Source organism: Oncorhynchus clarkii, chromosome 13 (assembly GCF_045791955.1).
Source record: "Oncorhynchus clarkii lewisi isolate Uvic-CL-2024 chromosome 13, UVic_Ocla_1.0, whole genome shotgun sequence".
Taxonomy (NCBI): Eukaryota; Metazoa; Chordata; class Actinopteri; order Salmoniformes; family Salmonidae; genus Oncorhynchus; species Oncorhynchus clarkii.
In genome coordinates, this window is record NC_092159.1 from 60153063 (window position 1) to 60174241 (window position 21179).

Here is a 21179-nt window from a genome sequence, read left to right on the forward strand (position 1 = left end):
AAGTTGCCAATACAAGGAGAGAGCAGCACTCTCCCAGTTAAAACCGGAAGGCTCTAGCAAGCTGTCTGTTGCCACACCATAGCTACTGGGGAGTTCTACAACTGAGCTGATTGCTATGGCTCTTGGACACTAAGGTAAGAAATGGGTTATCTTCAATAAGTTGTATTGTTGAAGGTGTGCTGGCCCTTTTACTAATCATTCCCCCTTACTTTTTCAGGGTCTCTTGGCTCTGTTTTGTGTTTGAAGGCAGTAGTAGTTTTCCTGTCAAATGGAAAGCCGGTTTCTGCTCTTTCGATAATTTAAATAATTAGTTTTGACTTAACACAATGATTTTAAACTTATTTTGAAAATGTCACATTACTTTGATTTGACCTGATGCATTTGCTTAGCCTCTAGTCTTATTTTGTGTCTTATTCCAGGGTTCTTGAACTTTAGCCCCAAATGACAAATTGTCATCCCATGACCCAACTTAAGAATGGTGTAGACATATTGTAGTGACTGACCTTTGACATGCCCAGGGCCCCTCTTTGGTCCTGAACCATAGCCTAGGGCTCCTCTTTGGTCCTGAACCATAGCCTAGGGCCCTCTTTGGTCCTGAACCATAGCCTAGGGCTCCTCTTTGGTCCTGAACCATAGCCTAGGGCCCCTCTTTGGTCCTGAACCATAGCCTAGGGCCCCTCTTTGGTCCTGAACCATAGCCTAGGGCCCCTCTTTGGTCCTGAACCATAGCCTAGGGCCCCTCTTTGGTCCTGAACCATAGCCTAGGGCCCCTCTTTGGTCCTGAACCATAGCCTAGGGCCCCTCTTTGGTCCTGAACCATAGCCTAGGGCCCCTCTTTGGTCCTGAACCATAGCCTAGGGCCCCTCTTTGGTCCTGAACCATAGCCTAGGGCCCCTCTTTGGTCCTGAACCATAGCCTAGGGCCCCCCTTTGGTCCTGAACCATAGCCTAGGGCCCCTCTTTGGTCCTGAACCATAGCCTAGGGCCCCTCTTTGGTCCTGAACCATAGCCTAGGGCCCCTCTTTGGTCCTGAACCATAGCCTAGGGCCCCTCTTTGGTCCTGAACCATAGCCTAGGGCCCCTCTTTGGTCCTGAACCATAGCCTAGGGCCCCTCTTTGGTCCTGAACCATAGCCTATGGCCCCTCTTTGGTCCTGAACCATAGCCTAGGGCCCCTCTTTGGTCCTGAACCATAGCCTAGGGCCCCCCTTTGGTCCTGAACCATAGCCTAGGGCCCCTCTTTGGTCCTGAACCATAGCCTAGGGCAGGGTTTCTTAAACTATTTACCTTTATGGAGTTTAAACTGCTACTATGGAGTTGTTTCTCTCTCCCTCTCATTCCAGTTTCCCTGGCCAGTATGTTAATCCTTGACAACATGGGTATGGAGTGAATTTGGTACCACCAGAAATTGAATGTAAATTCTCATTCGTTTTGCACAAATTAAAACGGTTAACGGTTGTCTTTAATTCTATTCCAATTCAATATTTATTTATAGGCTATTTTAGTTATTGTATTGTTTTCAAGCTTAATTAAACTTGGATGCATTTGGTTTGAAAACATTCTGGTACTTTGTCTGCCAGGAAAGGTAGCTGGAAACAGTGAAACACTATGGTGAGCTGGCTGTACCAAGTGGTTCCTGAATCTAATGTGGCATGTTTAATGTTCTTTTGAATTGTACCTCAACACTCCATTCCTGAACTCTCAATAACATGTACACGAAAAACACATTAGTGTGAGATACCGCTACTATTGAAGCTTTTCAGCTTCCAGGAAGTGTGTGCAGATACATGGGCTGTGCATTATGTTGAACCATGAGGCGTTGGATGAATGGCACGACAATGGGCCTCACGACGCCCAACTACACTGGATAGATTATCAGGGATGTAACCAATTTGTGGATTTTTTTTGTGCATATGCATGCGTTTCTGGGATATTATTTAAGTTCAATAAACATGGGACATGTTTGATTTAGTATTGCTTTGGAGCCCTAAACACAAGTTGATTAATCCTACTGTTCAAATGTAACATTTTTTTTTTACCTGTACACAACTGTTGCTTTATATAATAACACAAGAGAATGTGCCCCACTACATGGCTTAAACTTCACTAAATACAACTATAGGCTGTCACACTTGACACTACGCAATGACCTAACCAAGCCGCTACTTCTCCCGGTGTAAAATATTTTCTGTGGGATTTTCAGAAAAGCACACTAGGTGCATATTCTATATGCATAGCTGTGAAATGTCATACACGGTAGTTGGCCATTTTGAATCGACTCCAATAAAGAGTGAATGTCCATTCTGAGCATACCGCGTGAAGGCCCCCTAATTGTCATAAGCTACTGTAAAAGTGATGTCAATATTATCGCAGACTGTAATGTAGTTAACTTACTACTTTCAGTAGGCTACACTATTGGTTATACTATTGCGACTTAAACAATCCAAGCCTATCTGAAATGCAGCCATATACGAAACTGTCATTTTGCACACCATGTTGAAGAGGAGCCTCACGAAGACTGGTAGCCCAAGATGCGCTCATTAAAAAGGCACACCGTAACATTAGTTCAGGACCATGGACCGAAGGCTATCGCCAGTCTGCGCTCTGAAAGGGTAACGTTAGCTGCCAATTTCGGCACCAACAAGGTGAACAGTCAGGCCACAGGAGCGCCTGCCAGGGTTCACCTCGCTGCACAACCAGTAGGCTACATTGGTCATTATCCCTATACCATCAAATGACGCAAAGCTGTAGATCTAGCAATTAGTCTCATGTGCAACAGCTTTGCTTCCGTCCCTCGCACCTACCTGGGCTCGAGACACCTTCTGTACACCAAGTCACCCTCGAAACACTGTTACCCATCGCTCCACAAAAGCCGCGGCCCTTGCAGAGCAAGGGAAACGAGTACTTCAAGGTCTCAAGTGAAACCCCCGATTTGAAACGCTATTAGCGCGCACCCCACTAACCAGCTAGCCATTTAACACTGGTTACACATGCAAGTAATGACAATCGCATATCTAAAAGATGCATTACAGTAAAAAGCAAAGGCCTAAACTCTAGTTTGCATAAAATCTGCCGAACAGCCAGTACATGAGGGAATTGTATTAACTCTGGCACGGCAGCCAGGGCCATAAAGGTTGTAGTTGACCATTTTAGAGTTGCTGTGTTGAACCTTAGACCTTTCTGAGCCATTCTCCTTCCTGTTGAAATGTACTTGGCAGGCCACGCTCAAATGCCAGCTGGGCTTTTCGTTGACCTGACATGCTGCATCTCTTCACTGAATACGTTCTTCAGGGTGGAGAGTGTTTGCACATTGCTGTGATGTCCCTAATGTTTCAGTGCCAACTGCACTCGGCATTGCTGACAAAGGCCCTGAGTGGGGTTCTCTGGCAGCGGTTACGATTTGACTTTGCGTCACTCTTGCTGGGCCAATATTACATTTGCTGCTAGGCTCTCAACCTCGGCGTGGGCCAGCAGGCTGCTCAACATCGCTCTCTGTGGAAGTCCATTGGATCCCACCCAGTGCGGGGTCAAATTAGCTTCCTAAATAAGGTAAAGGCAGTACCTTAATTACATTGCATGGCTTGGTTCCCAATCAGAATGCATTTTTGGATTTTAATATTACATCCCCCTCAGATCATGAGCGCACCCAGCATATAGCCTCTGTCCCGTCTGCACTACTGGCAGGCCTTGCGGCACTACATTGGTAAAACCGGGCCAATGTAACTCATAACACTTTATAGGGCAACAACTGAGGGAGGGCACGTTCTTTCTGGGGGTCCATGCCCAGCTTATCCACCCCATAGAACCGGCCCTGCCAAGGAGACTTCTACATGTATCTATCTAAACTGGAACCACCATCTCAGTAACTCATGCATTAAGTGCAACTCCTAAGATTTGGGTTTTGCTTAGAAAAATGTGTTTTCCTTGTAGAAGAAGAGCAATCAATGTACATGCAGAAACACGTTTATTACAATAAACTGAGTTTAACTGCAATATTAATTTGATTCAGTTTCAAATAATTGTATAAATGACATTTGTGCACTACACATTCAAATATTGAATTTCACGTTCTGAATACAAAAACCAATGAACATTTCTGGTGGCACTGAAGTAACTCCATCTGCTATGCTTCCTGTCATTTTGGGCTATTGCCAACACTGTCACTTAAATAGTATTATGATGTTATGACAGTATAAATCTAAATGTTTATCAGCTCATGTAATGTTAAATGATCACGTTATTATACTCAACCTAACTTAATGAGCTACCTGAAGCTGAATGTCTAAACTTTCTATCCAGCCCTGATCCTGTGTGAGCAGGCTATAGAGCCAATAGCCCCCAATATTCCTGGAGCCAATGTACCCCAGTGTAACAAGGAGGGCCTGTACACCCCAAAGCAGTGCAAGGGCTCTACAGGATACTGCTGGTGTGTTAACACCGAGGGACAGATGTCGTCTCTCCACTACTCCAGGCTCTCCCATTCCATGTGTAGTGAGACTGGTAGGTGTCAAGCATGTGTACTGTCATATCACAATTTGAATATATTATAATCAGATTGATATACTATTACATTACCAGTTGGCATAATACCCCAATTAATGGCATGTTGTAATTATTGTCCTTCAGTCCCTGTGCAACCAGAACAAGTCCCAAGCAGCCAGAAGCTCTCAGAAGACTTCAAGACCCAGTGTTAATGAGGTAGCAGGACCTGTTAACCAATACACCTGTGGGTTGCCCTTATGGGTTCCAAAGGCCTCTCAGAATGTTGGACCTCCTATGGGTGGCAGCCCAGACACATCCACCCATATCCAGAATCCACTCGTGGCCAGCAAGGTAAAGGAAACATCTCCCTCTGCTGCTGAGCAGCAAGAACCGGCCCCATGGATCAAGCAGTGTGTTGGGCCCCACCAGCTGCCACGATCCTGTTCTACCTCCACCCAGCATTATTTTTCAGAACCATAACGACTATGAATGAGGCAGTGGTTTTCTCCAACACTCTCTACTCCCCAGGAGACACAGCCCAGCCCTCTGTTACTGTAGTGTTGTATCCCATGATATCAGTAAACCTGTGCCTAACCAGCCTCTCCTTAGACCAAGTGCTGGATCCAAAGGAGCGCAGTATCCTATCCTCCGGTACTGTTACAACTACATGTGTACAGTAGTCTAATTTGGATGACTGACAAATGTTTCTCCCCACAGACATTGGCAATTGATGCATGAATGATGGGCTTTAAGGTAAGTGTGAACGTGTATGGCATTCCAAATGTGATTTGCTTTGATTACTTGGTACTAATGTTTTTCCACATCCTATAGGTTCTACATGACGTTCATCCCCCTTGGTGATGCGCGAATGTCCAATAAACTTTTGTCATGGAATTATATTTTGCTGTTCTGAATTCAATGGTTATTTTGGGAACGTAGATTTGCTATTGCTTACAATCAAACAGTCAGTTTTCCTTTACCCTTCCTCATAGTTACAATCTGACTCCGAGAGATTCAAACACACAATTACATTTCAGATACTGGGAACTTGGGTATTGCTGTAAATCCTTCACTAACTTTTCCAACCAGCCTAGAAGTGACTAATCAAAGGCCTCCAGCTGTGACTAGAGAACTGATACCGTTGGTATTTAGTCATATTAAGTGGCTCTGCATGCACATTAATTCATCAAACAGAATGTGAAAGTGCACTGACGGAGGCAGTGTACTGTAGTTTTACTTTTCTGTGGAAGACTGTTAGCGAATGCCATATTTGGGAGAAGCCTGAAAAGTGGCAATGCTGCACTTTTGAAGTAAATTTGAGAGCACTGGCACCATCCAAGTTTTTGCCGGATATTAAGAGTTACTGAGGAAGGGGAAGAGTGAATAATGACCTGATTATCAACAAGCTATAAGAAAGACGCAGCATCTTGTCTGAACAATAATGAGAATAGAATTATGATATGATGGGTTTACACTTAAGGAGAACAGACTGCATAAAGTATTCATGTAAGAGCAGTCAAATCTCCAGCCAGTGATTAGCCAGTCATCACCTCACTGTCTGGACGGAACAGTTTTCAACGCACTCAATGAGCCCTACTAGACTACACAAAATGTGTCTAAACTGTTGTCTATGGGGAAGTACTTTGGTGCTGGCGGATTCAGAAGCCTTCATTGACTGTATCCTTGCTCTTTAAAGAATAGCAGACATTGTTGCACTCTGAGCATTGCTTTGAGATGTACAGTAACCAAACAAAGGAACAAGCAGCTGGCATCTTCACTTGTAGATTGCTAGTGGATTTGACATCAACCAAACTGGCTTGTGGACAGTTCAACATCCCCTTGTACAGTGGTATGAATATTAATGATTAACTGTTGGTACTGGAACTATAGGAAGTGCATCATACAGTATATGGAAATTGGATACCTAATGCTAAGCTAACATGAGTGTACACATGTAAATTAATGTACATCACTAGCGGTTCTGGGGGGCAGGGGGGACCAGTGCCCCTGTGACAATTTTGAAACCCCTTGTGGCCACCCTAAATGGCCACAAATATGAAATCATTTTTACACAGCAGAAATTAGTTATCGTTCTCTACATCTGTTATTAGACAGTGGCAACGATGATGATTATGAACATGGTCTTTTGCCTGCAATGCAGTGAAGAAAATAATAATGTAACTGGCCCCTCTAACAGTACAACTGGCCCCAACCGCCACTGCTGTACACATGCAAATATGAGCATAAACATGTACACGTATGTAGAACACTGGGTTACCTTGGCACTGGAATCCTTGTTTCCCAAATCCCCTGTGAAAAGCAGTGAGAAGGAGCAGTGAGTGACAGCAGGACAGATGGTGGTCTTACCTGTACTTCTGATGCTCCAAGTCATACAGTAGGGTCCCACTGGGACCACTGTCATTTCAACACATTTCAACACATCAATGTGACAACATTGAATCAATTTGGATTTGCAAAAAGTCTTAAGGGCATTTAGTTCATTTAAAAAACAACCTAAATCCAATGATATGAAATGTTTTGAATTCATGTTAGTTGACATCTTAACCAAATGTAAACTAATTAGATGACCTGACATCTGTGCCCAGTGGGGTAGCTCTGGTCCAGGGGGGCATTAGTGTGCTTTCCTCAACTAGTAAAGGAAAGCACACTAATGCACTGGACCAGAGCTAGCAGTAGGGTTATTGCTATATCATTTGATGGTACTAATTTACAGTAGATGGAGTTTAGACGTTTCCAGGCTATAAGACATGAGCTTGGAAAGATCTGTGGCACAGGTACAATGGATTTGAGAGTTCACAGACTTCCCCAGGCTATAAGACATGAGCATGGAAAGATCTGTGGCACAGGTACACTGGATTGAGAGTTCAGACTTCCCCAGGCTATAAGACATGAGCATGGCAAGATGTGTGGAAGAGGGAAATTAGACTTCAAAAGACGTGAAAGATCAATTTAATAGCCTACTGAATGTGAACGTTTTAGAGTGCAAAATAAACACAAAATATCTGAGACATTTGCCTCTGATTAAGGGGGTGTGTCATTCTTGGCAAGATGAGTAATTATGGGGTGAGTTTAGTTTGGCCTGGTTGGAAAACACTTTGCACATTAACATCAGTTAGCCTAGTGGTTAGAGCTTTGGGCCAGTAAAGGTTGCTAGATCGAATCCCCGATCTGACATGGTAAAAATCTGTCGTTCTGCCCCTGAACAAAGCAGTTAACCTACTGTTCCTAGGCCGTCATTGTAAATAAAACGTGTTCTTAACTGACTTGCCTAGTTAAATAAAGAAAAAACATTTAAAATCCATACCCAATTCGGGAGCACAGAGGTCTATTGCTGAGTTCTAGTTGCCAATCAGCGCGCAGAAGAGTGTTTTTGGAAGGTGAATGGCGAGCTTCATATGATTTTACGAGAATAGCACATGTGAAATTAACTGTTCGCATCATGGAATTTATTGAACATTTATAACTATTACATCCAATTAATTTAATAACAGAAGGTATCATTTGAATTAATAAATTATACATTTTGATGAGGATAAGCGCCTAACAGGCTAATTATGAGTTTAATAGCAGTGCCTCAAAATCATTTAACACTTTACATAAGGCAACTATTTTGCATAATTCAAAACAACAAATAGGGTAAACAAGGAAATACACTAACACGACCGGAATGACGAGAGCGCACCAACTTTTCCTCTCCCCTTTCACACAATGATGGATGCGCAAGAGCAATGATGCTTACCATATGAAGTCTGTGCAATGACTGCAGAATGTCGGTTGCTTGAAAAACCTGGCAGTAAATTTGTGATTTTTGACTTCATGCACGTTTTTCTGCCGCAGAGCACCTTTGCGGGCGAAACGGTTCCCAACCGCAGCTGAGTCGCAATAATGTAAAAGATGATGATCAGCCATTGCAAAAAAAAGTAGGCTACACGGTCGTACGGTTCAGTTTTACTCCAAGGAATCTTCACTTGTATTTCTACACGCTCACTAAAATACTATAGGCTACCGCAACTGCGAAATAGCCACTGGACAGCGGGTTTCCCTTTTGCTAGAGCCACCGCTGAGCGCTTCTTTTTCATTCTAAGTGACGTCAATAATATGATATCCAGTGTTAAACTGCAGCTGTTGGAAATTGCAAGTCAGCATTGCCATCATGTGGATGAAGTTTATTATTACAGCGGTAGGCTATTCTCAGAAAATAATCTGTATTTAGGCTAGCTCATAAAGGTAGACCTATATAATTTCTGGTAACAAATATGTTTGTACCTGGGACAATCCCAGTTCAACCTTTGTTTCCAAAATCTACCTCTGTTGCACAGACCACTTTCTTTATTTTCATCGTGAGCAGGCTGCGTGACTGCGTGCACTTGAATGCAAGCTTCACACAAGAAAATGAAATTGGTAAAAAGTTTCTAGCCTGTCTATCTATGGGTAACAGAGTTTACATGTTCTCAACTCACCCAGTTTCCCCCTACAAAACACCAGAAAATTGGCAAAAAGAGTAGAACCATCCCACCTGCTTTTACATTATGATTTGACTATCAGATGTTACATGTTTATTTTGAAAACAAATATTTAAAAGGGAATAGTTTTACCATATTAAAACGAGAGTTCAGGTTACATAACAGGGTTGACACTAAAATCAGAGACTTTTTTTTTTAAACCTTAAAATGAATCAGTAATCACATGAAATAAATACTCTTCAGGAATGACTTTATCAAAGCAACTAGGGCTTTACAATGATGTGAAAACTTGGAGAAACGTTTGGGTTAAGTGGGTTAAGAACCTTCCTGGAAGTCAGAGGGATGACATAATGCTGAATTTTTAGCAAGTGTTTATTCATATAAAACATTTGATCGAATTTTCCATGTGGTCTATATTCATTGAATATAACAAATTCATTATTGGTGCCCAATTTCTACTTACAATATCAAAGGCATACAAAATAAACTCCTAGTTGAACGACCCTAATGAATAAAGAATGGCATTGCTTGCTGAAAAAACACGTTCAATCACTTTCGCAAACAATAATCCAGCTAGCCCTATAAATAGTACACCAAATTCATGATATTGATAATAGGCCTAAACATTTCCATTACAAAAATAAAAAAGACAATATGTAAATGTTTGCTATTAATACCATGATTTTGGTTTACCATGTAAACTCAGCAACAACAAAAAAAACTTCCCTTTTTCAGGACCCTGTCTTTCAAAGATAATTCTTAAAAATCCAAATAACTCTTCACAGATCTTCATTGTAAAGGGTTTAAACACTGTCTCCCATGCTTGTTCAATGAACCATAAAAAAATAATGAACATGCGCCTGTGGAACGGTCGTTAAGACACTAACAGCTTACACACAGTAGGCAATTAAGATCAGTTATGAACACTTAGGACACTAAAGAGGCCTTTCTAAGGACTCTGAAAAACACCAAAAGAAAGATGCCCAGGTCCCTACTCATCTGCGTGAACGTGGCTTAGGCATGCTGCAAGGAGGCATGAGGACTGCAGATGTGGCCAGGGCAATGAATTGCAATGTCTGTACTGTGAGACACCTACGACAGTGCTACAGGGGGACAGCTGATCGTCCTCGCAGTGGCAGACCACGTGTAACAACACCTGCACAGGATCGGTACATCCGAACATCACACTTGCGGGACAGGTACAGGTTGGCAACAACAACTGCCCGAGTTACACCAGGAACACACAATCTCTCCATCAGCACTCAGACTGTCCGCAATAGGCTGAGAGAGGCTGGACTGAGGGCTTGTAGGCCTGTTGTAAGGCAGGTCCTCACCAGACATCACCGGCAACAACATTGCCTATGGGCACAAACCCACCGTCGCTGGAACAGACAGGACTGGCAAAAAGTGCTCTTCACTGACGAGTCGCGGTTTTGTCTCACCAGGGGTGATGGTCGGATTCACGTTTATCGTCAACGGAATGAGCGTTACACCGAGGTCTGTACTCTGGAGTGGGATCGATTTGGAGGTGGAGGGTCCGTAATGGTCTGGGGCAGTGTGTCACAGCATCATCGGACTGAGCTTGTTGTCATTGCAGGAAATCTCAACGCTGTGCGTTACAGGGAAGACATCCTGTACATGTGGTACCCCTCCTGCAGGATCATCCTGACATGACCCTCCAGCATAACAATGCCACCAGCCATACTGCTCGTTCTGTGCGTGATTTCCTGCAAGACAGGAATGTCACTGTTCTGCCATGGCCAGCGAAGAGCCTGGATCTCAATCCCATTGAGCACGTCTGGGACATGTTGGATCGGAGGGTGAGGGCTAGGGCCATTCCCCCCAGAAATGTCCGGGAGAGTGGGGTAACATCTCACAGCAAGAACTGGTAAATCTGGTGCAGTCCATGAGGAGGAGATGCACTGCAGTACACACCAGATACTGACTGTTACCTTTGATTTTGACCCCTCTTTTGTTCAGGGACACATTATTCAATTTCTGTTATTCACATGTCTGTGGTACTTGTTCAGTTTATGTCTCAGTTGTTGAATCTTATGTTCATACAAATATTTACACATGTTAAGTTTGCTGAAGATAAACGCAGATGACAGTGAGAGGACGTTTATTTTTTTTGCTGACTTTATGTATAGTGTAGAATGTTATGTGGAATTTTTGAAAATGCTAAAATGTACTCTGGGGGGTGGAGTGTACATGTTTGCATGTAAACATACAGTAACTAGTTGAAAGTAACATCACAGCAGACCTGGGTTCAAATAGGCCTACATTTATGCATATTTAAATATTTGTATTTTTAATACTTATTTTTTTGTCATTCAGTATTTTAAAACAATGTGGCCGAATCCAACGACTTTTTAGTATTTGAAAGCTTTTAAAAATATATTTAAAAAATCCTGTAAATAGTTATATTTGAAACTATTTACAAATGGGCCTAGCCTAGGCTGCTGGTTTCCAATTATTATTATTATTATTATTTGTATTTTATTTTATCTAGAACCAAACAGAACTGTGCATAGTAAACGCAGGTCTGCATCACAGAAGTATGCACAACTATTTAACTCTATACTCAATGCAACATCTTGCAAATGCACAGAAAGGGTACCATTTTGGAAATGACAGCATGAGCACTCGTTTCATCAGCTTGACAGTTTCTATGACAACAAGGACGCTCCCGTTTTCTGTTTACGGAAAAAGGATGTGACGTAGGACGCAGTCTGTGTAGCAGAAGTTTGAACCGTTTAGATCTGCAGAAGCTGGTAATAACAAGCCAATAACTCTACTTTTTCCAGTATTATCGCACAATGTTAGCTTGAAGTGTAATATATCGTAATTATCTAACTAACGAGTAACATTTATACAAATTAGAAGTGAATACTAAGTGCGCGGGCCACTTTGTTTGTCGTTTTGATGTGCTGCTTGAACTACTGTTAGCAACAGAACTGATGCTAGCCAGATTGCTACTGTAGCTAACTGCACCATTATTGGCAAACTAACTATATGTCAGATTCAGTTGTGAGAGATAGCTAGTAGGATAGATATGCCGTCCTCACCTAGTCGAAGTGTCTAGCAACGGTTCAGTTGTTATTAGCCAGCTGAGCTTGGTGGCTCAGTCTGTGTGTAGCTAACTCTTCCAACGTTAGTTCTATGCAGGGATGCCGAATTGATGACAGTAACAGCAAAGACTTGCTACATTTGTATTGAAACCTCTAGTTCTGAAGTAGTTTAGTTGCGCATGGTTTTTGTGAAGCAATAGCTAAAATGTGCTCTGAGGGGCGGAGTGGACACGTTTGCATGTAAACACAGTAACCAATCGAAAGTAACACGTTAAATGTGTTATTCCCAATGTGCAGGACATTATGAACAAACAAGAAGAGACATGGGAGAAACTGGACTCAGAGTTTGACCATCACCTGGTTGACATGAAACCATATGTCCTAAAACTCCCCCACAAGACAGGTAGGCCTACAGTAAAATTAGTTGTATTACTAAAAAGCAAGTGTTCTATAAATTGTAATTGTCATATGTGTTAGTAATGCATTGATTGTAATTTCTTGCTCCCTATTTGACCTCAGAGCGCCAGCTGTGTGCCCTGTGGATCAAGAAGCTGTGTGACCCAGGTGTATCCGGCTCGGGCCTGATGGGACGCAAGAACCGCAACATGTATGCCCGCCTGCTCCTGCACATGCTCAGAAGAGGGGTCCTGGAGGGCCCTTTCAGCCACAAGCCAGAGTCAGGCAGTCTCAAGACTCTACCAACATATATGGTAAACAAACAATCCTCGATATAGTACTAAAGTGCGCTGATGATGTAAGCTACTATAAATAGTATACTTTCTGCTCTATACTGCTAGTAGACTGCCCATGTTGCTTATGTTTGTTTATTTGTTTAATTCACGATATTCCATTTTATAGTACTTTGTAGACTGCATGTTATATGTTTTTGACTGTTTTAGATGGCTAAACTCAGCTCTGCACCTTTTCTCATTGCCAGTCCATCTACTTTGACGAGCCTCTATGTGGCCGGGGCCTGGAGCAGAGCACTGCAGGCCTGCCTGACTGGGTAACGGGAGAGCTGGGCCAGGGTGACGACTCCTGGGACAGCCTGCTCAGAGAGAGGGCCAGGTCCTCTCCCACAGCCTACTCTAACACACACAGGTAGGTTATTCCCTGGCATAGACTAGAGCTTAAGCTACATACTCAACTGCTATGCCTGCTTAAAAAATGCACACTTGGTTGTAAGCTATGGGCAAATGTTCCTAAATGCAATTGGCAGGGAAACACTGTTCTCAAAAGCACACGGATGCGCGAGTGGTTTCATGTGACACAGATTAGGAAAGGGGAGATCTAACTAGCATGGGTTACTAAAGTGACTAGAATTATTCCTTTGGCTGCTGGACAGTAAAATAATGTTGATTTGAAAACCAATAGAACATGAGAAAAATGCTGTTTTCAATGGCGTATTAAGTGTTTATAAAGTAATTCCCTCAACATTTCTATTGTTGTATTTTGGCTAGGCTAGGCTACTTTGAAACAAGGTAAGACTCATAACTCATAAGATGACATAAAACATCTAGGTTTTAAACAATTTAAGTTTATGGTTAAATAGTTTCCAAATGCTAACCACCTCCTCTTAGATTAAAGATGGAGGATGTGCGGTGTGCAACAGGCACTGTCCTTCTTTCCCTTTCCTTCACTCTCCGTCGTGTGACCATTTGATCTGAACGAACTGTTCCTCCAGCACGTCGACTGAATCAAGCTTATAGACATTGATGTTAATTATCCTTCATTATTTTTGTCTAACATGACTGGTGTTTAGCCTATATTTATGTAATTAAAAGTCTCATTAAAGTTTGGCTACATTTTTTTGCTTCCTCCCTCATGTCAGCGTTGGTTTGGACATGAGGCTGTAGCCAATATGCATACCACTTACACTATGACATCTAGGCTTTAAAAAAAATAAAAAATAATTATGTACATGAAAAATATATTTGAATATTATTCCAATGTTAGCCTCTGATCCAATTCTGATCGTTGCATTTGTTTGATATTGTGATTTTTGTGATACATTTCTTTGTTTCCATTCGGGCATTTTTGGTTGATTTCACATTAGTTGATAACTCAACCAAATGCAAATCAAAACTAGACGTTGGGCCTACCCATTGTGCCGAATGGGTAGGCCCAATTCAATGAGGGAGGGAGGGACCTGTAATGCTTTGAATCTACTTTTTTTTTTATCTGGGCCAAGGGGACAGTGGTGAGTGGTTCTTGGAAAATGTCATTAAACATGTGTTGATAGCGACGACTAGTTGCTTGCAGTGGAAAATTCAGTGGCATCTTGAGCCAAATAACCATTCAGGTCAGATAGATTCATGGTGGTTCTGTTTGTGGGCTTATGTGTATAGTCACTTTAAAGATACACATACGTTTGATTGTGAAAAGTTGTTGGCATGACGTATGAGATGTCCTTGTCACAAGTCTGACCACTTACACAAGCATGTCTAACGGTAACCTCAGTTAGCCTAAGTACACTGGTTGTATTGAAGAGCTGGATTTGATTTTGTCTGACTAGTGTCTGATTGGGATAAGAGCAATTAAAGAGCGTATAGATCACAGGTTGAAGGCCTCATGGAGAAAATGACTTAGTACACATGCTCTTTAATGTGTCTCTCCCATTTAGATAAAACTCTAGGGACCTAATTTGACTCCTTGTGATGTATGATCTTTTGATCTCTGCCTCATGCCATTAATCAGGCAATGGGGTGATAGGTCAAGTAGTCATTTAACTTTGGGGTGCTTGCAGGTTAGACTGTATCAGCAATCCTGTTCTATATCTGGCAATCCTGTTCTACACTGAGTATACAAAACATTAGGAACATCTTCCCAAAATCTCGGATTTTGGGCCTCTAGGTTTAGAAACTCTGTTTTTAACTGGCTAGGAGAGACACCATGTTTGGCTGGAGTGAGTAAGTTCCAGATTTGGCCACAAGATGGCGTTACTCACCGGCAGAACCGGTGATGTCCTCCGTGATGGTTCTCTCTGTTCTCAACGGATAAAGTCTAGTTGTGTCTGTGTGAAAGGAATGGGGGTTGCAAGCTGATCCAGGTTAAGAGATCATCCTCAGAGGCCCTGGTGTGAAGCCTACCTGCCGACTCCTGGTACTCGCATGTCACTTATGGATCAGGCCTTAAACACGCCATGATTGTCTTGACACGTTGTTGTCTTTGGCGTTCCTTGGAGAGCTCTGAGAGAAGGGGGAGAGAGATGAAGTGTGTGTATGTGTTGGGGCAGCCGAATGTTGACTCGGCATGTGTGGAAGTGTTGTGTTCGTTACAATAGACGAGGGGAATTTCTGGTCTTTCTCCCCTCATAGCAAACAGGCAAAGGTGGAAGGATGAATGTGTGGTGGTGGTTAGCATCACATTTGTTAACCCCTATATGTGAATCCCTTCTGTTTCTCTCTTTGTTTTTCCTCGTTCTGTTTTACTCACCCTGACTCCTGTCTATCATCTGAGCTCCACACATGAGAACCCCTAACCTCTCCCTCTCCATCCCCCTCGCCAAGTGTGACAATAACATTGTCCTTGCAGCATCAGACATCAAACAGCTTTTATAAATGACCTGTTTAGCCGCCTTGGGTCTTTCCCTGTAAGGCAAGAGTCTGTTCGTTGACCTTGCCTCCAGGTGGTTGAGTTAAGGGGTCCACGTCTTGTTTGTGCCACAGGGTCTGGCTGTCTTCCTTGGGGTGCCTGAGGGTGAGACCTAGGGCCTCTGGCTTCTGCACCTGGAGGTCATGGACGAAGCGTATAGATGTCAGGCTGTTTTAATAAGACTGGCTGCAGCAGCAGAGAGACACACACACACACACTCCCCCTCTCTCTCCCCTAGCCCCGACCTGCCTGGCTGGCACAGCTTTGATCTCTGGGCCTCAGACTCCAGACACATCTGATTCAATTATCCTCATCCACCTGTTGACTTTGAGGCCCAACATTGCACTGCTCGCTTGGCCCCCGGTGTGTGCGTGTGTGCGTGCGTGCATACTTGAGGAGAAGAAAGTGTGCCTGCTAGTCTTCACGTAGGCTGCTTTTACAGCTGGTAGAGAGACACACAAAGGATACAAAATATGCACGCCATTAGTTTCACGATGATAAGTTTGACCTCAACTGACACTAATTGAGAACATACAAGTTTTGTATCATTCAGTCGCGCTCACTTAATAACAGAATGTAGACACACAGAGAGCGCCCTCTCCTGCCTCTGATGCTGAATTTCACTGGTCCATCTTCTCTATCGCCCTCTTCTTCACATTACATTTTCTTCAGAAAGGCAAGTGATCTTCTGTGGTCAAACTGTCAGTCTCTTGTGACAGAAAAGTACTTCATAGAACTCTGGAGTGTTAAGGACATGAGGAAAACAACAAAGCGAATATATAAGCCTAAATGACTGTAGTTAAAAGTGCCCTAGAGAAATAATTGGATGTTTTCATTGCATACATCGGTACAGTACTGGTTGTTCTTTCGTCGATCGTCTCCACCCTTCCCTAATTGTGCAGATTTATTCAGTCATTGTTAAGCCGGTTTAATTGCCTTCAGTGTATATGCTTAATTAGCTGGTAATATTAATTAATGAAGCATAGCTTGTCAGAATCAGTAGCGGAAGTTCCCATTGTTGTCTGTTGGTTGTGTTGGAAGAAAAATAGTTTTGCTAGGACGTGTCCTAGTGCAGTGATTCCCAACTCTGGTCGTTGAGTACCCCCAACAGTACATGTTTTTGTTGTGGCCCCGGACAAACACACCTGATTCTACTGGTCAACTAATCATCAAGCTCTTAACAAGTTGAATCATGCTTTTTTGTCCGGGGCTACCTCAAAAACGTGTGCTGTTGGGGGTACTGTGGAGGACTGGATTTGGGAAACACTTTTACACTGCTCTCAGTGCTCTGATTCTGTCAGCATCAGCAGAGGTTCCCATTAGTGATGCACCGATATTACATGTTTTGCCGATACTGATATCCAATATTTTCCTTGCCAAAAAACCGATACCAATAACCACCTATTTTACATTTTAAGCATTCTAGTACAGTTAAATAGTTAACACACACACATGGACGCAGCGGTCTAAGGCACTGCATCTCAGTGCAAGAGGCGTCACTACAGTCCCTGGTTCGAATACCGCCTGTATTACATCCGGCCGTGATTGGGAGTTCCATAGGGCGGCGCACAATTGGCTCAGTGTCGTCCGGGTTTTGCCGGGTTAGGCCGTCATTGTAAATACCCCATTTCATTGATCCCCAATCCTTATGTAAAGCTGTACAGTGCAATGTGAATGTTAGTACACACAATAGGCTGACTGGGGAGGTGATTTCATACAGTCCCGCGATAAGAGCTACAACATTAATATTTGGGTGAACTCTTCACAGTTGTGTTCTGTGGGTGTCACCGACTAGACTGATACCCCATTTTATTGCTTCACTTTACAACCTTGTTTAACATTATCTAGTCGAAATATGGCATGATTCCACTAATTGTAACCTTCTGCATCACTTTCAAAGAGGTACTTTTATTTTGAAGGCAAACCGCAAATTCCACTATTGTGCCTTATCCTTATTGTGGCTAGCTTCACAACACATACCCTGGTCTGGTTGAGCCTCACTATCCAGATTAAGCTAGCTGGCTGCTTATAACGTTAGCTTTGGTCAACAGTGTTAAGTAGCTGGCTAGCTATTTATTTTCATGAACTGAAGTTCGGCGAACATCAAGTGGCTACCTAGCTAATACTTACTCACAAGGATTTCAAAATCATTGCTAAAAATAATGAAAATGACTGCAGTTTCTACTTGTCATTGTTTTCAGGCTGGCTGTATTGGTGCTAGCTAGGTACCAAGCTTAAGCTAGCTAGCTACCCCAAAAGTTGCAGTTGAACAAATAATGCTTTATTTGAATGCTTTACTAGAAGGCCAGCATCCCGGAGTTGCCTCTTTACTGTTGACATTAAGACTGATGTTTTGCAGGTACTATTTAATGAAGCTGCCAGTTGAGGACTTGTGAGGCGTCTGTTTCTCAAACTAGACACTCTAATGTATTTGTCCTATTGCTCAGTTGTGCACCGGGGCCTCCCACTCCTCTTTCTATTCTGGTTAGAGCCAGATATTCCATAAAAAAAATCTGCCGTTTCCAGCTACACTACTCATTTACACCATTAACAATGTCTACGCTGTATTTATGATAAATTTGATGTTATTTTAACGGACAAAAAATGTGCTTTTCTTTAAAAAATAAAATGTCTTAGTGACCCCTAACTTTTGAACGGTAGTGTACATGATGAGTTATGCAAAATAAATGTATTGTGGCAAGAACAGCTCAAATAAGCAAAGAGATATGACAGTCCATCATTACTTTAAGACATGAAGGTCAGTCAATACGGAAAATTTTCAAGAACTTTAAAAGTTTCTTCAAGTGCATTCACAAAAACCATTGAGCATATTGTGACGGCCCTGAAACTGGCCGTCTCATGAGGGTGCTTGCCCTTTACCCACCAGCATCAGCTGCGCAAAAGTGGCGTTTGTGATGGAGACGTGACTGAGGATGTGTACTTCTCTGCCGGTTGTTTTGTTGCTGTTAAACGTGTGTTTTGTAGCAGAGTTTACCCAGGATCGGAGCGTCCGTAACTGCACCGTGGCCTTTCTCCGCTGGAGATCTGTTGGCGGATTGCCCTGACTGACCGACTGACTACCACCTTTTTTGTATACGGTATTTCATTTGTTTTGATATGATATATACGGTGATGATTTATGTAGTTAGATGTAGTTGAGGAATTAGTAAGAGCAGAGACGCTTTAAAGTTCTGTGGTAAAATGGTTATATTGATTGTATGATTTAATACTGGGTTTACGCTACACGGAATGAACGGACCAACATTGCGTGACCAAAGTCACTTGAGTTCACTGAACTCCTTTACCGGGCGGGACTCTTTTTAGGCCCGAGGTACAGGACATTTCTGGAGGAACCAGAACTCATTGTGTTATATTATTATGTGTGTGTAATCCATTGATGTTGCTAATACAACCCACGCAAAAGAATAGTTGTTTTTGAAGTTCTTTCAATGTTTTAAGGGTTTATGAAAAGTTGATTTCCCTTCTGACGTTTACATAAGTCCTTTGTATGGTGTAGACTTGACGGACCAGATGGAAATCTGTCCCTCCCAAACTAAAAGGAGAAACCAATGTTTTCTCTGGTAGGCACAACCTACCTGGCACCCCTATAAAAAAATAACCTCAAGTCAAAACCGTTACAATATGTGGTTTCCACCGTGAAGCATGGAGGAGGTGTGATGGTGTGGGGGTGCTTTACTGGTGACACTGTCAGTGATTTCTTTAGAATTCAAGGCACACTTAACCAGCATGGCTACCACAGAATTCTGCAGAGATACTCCATCCCATCTGGTTTGCTCTTGGAGAGTGATGGAGTGCTGCATCAGATGACCTGGCCTCCACAGTCACCCAACCTCAACCCAGTTGAGATCTTTTGGGATGAGTAGGACCGCAGAGTGAAGGAAAAACAGCCAACAAGTGCCCAGCATATGTGGGAACTCCTTCAAGACTGTTGGAAAATCATTCCGGGTGAAGCTGGTTGAGAGAATGCCAAGTGTGCAAAGCTGTCATCAAGGCAAACGGGGGCTACTTTGAAGAATTTGTTTAACACTTTTTTGCTTACCACATGATTCCATATGTATTATTTGATCATTTTGATTTCTTCACTATTTTTCTACAATGTAGAAAATAGTAAAAAATAGTAGAAAAAACCTTGATTGAGTAGGAGTGTCCAAACTTTCTACTGGTAGTGTAGATGCTGATACGTTATGTATTGCGATTCTCACGGATCTATGTATTACGATTCGATGTTACAAACATATTGCTCACCTTGTCTGTTGCAGGAGAACAAGAGAGAGCCATGTAAAAGCGAATTTTAATCAGTCATGGAAATAAAAGTGCTGGAAACATGTTGGCTCACCATTTTTTTTTTAAAGATGGAAACAAGTTAGAGAAGAAATACCAGTTTTGGCGCAGGTACAGTTGACTAGCGCTAGCTAAAGTTAACTACCTAGCTTTTCATTTTTTTTACTTGGAGTTACCAAAATAATGTTGTGAAAAATAATATTGCGATACTCTAATGTATTGATCTAATGTATTGATCCCACATCTCAGTCATGGTAAGTATTTTTTTCCTCAATAAAGTAGCTATCAGAAAAGCCAATGCTAGTAGGAAAAAGTCAATTGCGAGAGGCAAGGGTGTTAGTTTTTGAGAGTAAAGCAGTGCGCTAAAAGCATAGATGCATCAGAAATGAGTACAGCTGTAGGATCTTCATTTGATCACTCTTTTGTTGCTCAGAATTTTCCTGCCCTGCAGGAAATAGCCTCACCAGCTAATAGCCTTTCAAATCATGTTGCTGCAGTATTATTTTGCTGCGACAATACAGGTCAAAATATAAAGATCCTACATCTGTACTGCACAACTCACATTTGATGAGTTATAAATTATATTGATAGACATAATGTAAGCCAGTGATTGAGTGAAGCTGTTTCCTGTAATATAACCAGTGATACACTCAGATCTTTGTATTTAGTTGTTTTCTTCAATCTTTCCTTATATAAATCTCTCTCTCCATCTCTCTTTTTCCCTCCCTCTCTCTATATATCTCCCTCCCTCTCTTTCTCACATTTCTCCTTCCCTCCCTCTCTTTCTCAGATTCTCTCTCTCTCTCATTCCCTCTGTATCCAGGAGAAGACGGCTATATGAGGAGATGTCTCCATCTCGGCCCCTGGCCTCCAGCCCAGTGAAACGCTCTTCTGAAGACCACAACAAAGGGGTCAGCAGTACTCTACAACACTCCTTGTCACTACTTGGCAACTCTTTACGTTTAGCCTATTTTATCTTAGTTACTGAGTTTGTAATTACGGAGTCTTACATTTCAGCCAGGACATATTCTATTCTGTGATGACGTTCTCCATCATATCATACCATTGATTGTATTTTCACACGGTAGGTTGAATGGCTGCGACACAGAGAGTATGACATTACACCGTGCGTGACACTCGTACTTGGCATACCGCGATATCAATGATAATAAACACTGTGGGTGACATTTACAGGCGATGAATCAGGACTATGACCATTTTAATCAGCCTGGTATTGCCGTCATTTGT

General features: G+C 42.4%; 2 protein-coding genes across 2 annotated transcripts in view; one reads left to right on the forward strand and one right to left on the reverse strand.

The window, feature by feature from the left end:
* The window catches only part of LOC139365185 (protein kinase C, alpha, b), a 230042-nt gene extending 221553 nt beyond the window's left edge, over nucleotides 1-8489 (reverse strand). Inside the window, exons 1-2 of the mRNA XM_071102638.1 lie at nucleotides 8241-8489; nucleotides 6759-6790 (exon numbers count right to left, since the gene is read on the reverse strand). Of these exons, the coding sequence (XP_070958739.1) occupies nucleotides 6759-6790; nucleotides 8241-8410 (202 nt within the window). The 5' untranslated portion in view covers nucleotides 8411-8489. The remainder of the gene's footprint in view (nucleotides 1-6758; nucleotides 6791-8240) is intronic.
* Nucleotides 8490-11683: 3194 nt separating this feature from the next.
* The window catches only part of LOC139423611 (centrosomal protein of 112 kDa-like), a 59765-nt gene continuing 50269 nt past the window's right edge, over nucleotides 11684-21179 (forward strand). The window contains exons 1-5 of the mRNA XM_071175196.1: nucleotides 11684-11738; nucleotides 12333-12438; nucleotides 12555-12745; nucleotides 12973-13136; nucleotides 20755-20842. Coding sequence (XP_071031297.1) covers nucleotides 12339-12438; nucleotides 12555-12745; nucleotides 12973-13136; nucleotides 20755-20842 — 543 coding nt within the window. The 5' untranslated portion in view covers nucleotides 11684-11738; nucleotides 12333-12338. The remainder of the gene's footprint in view (nucleotides 11739-12332; nucleotides 12439-12554; nucleotides 12746-12972; nucleotides 13137-20754; nucleotides 20843-21179) is intronic.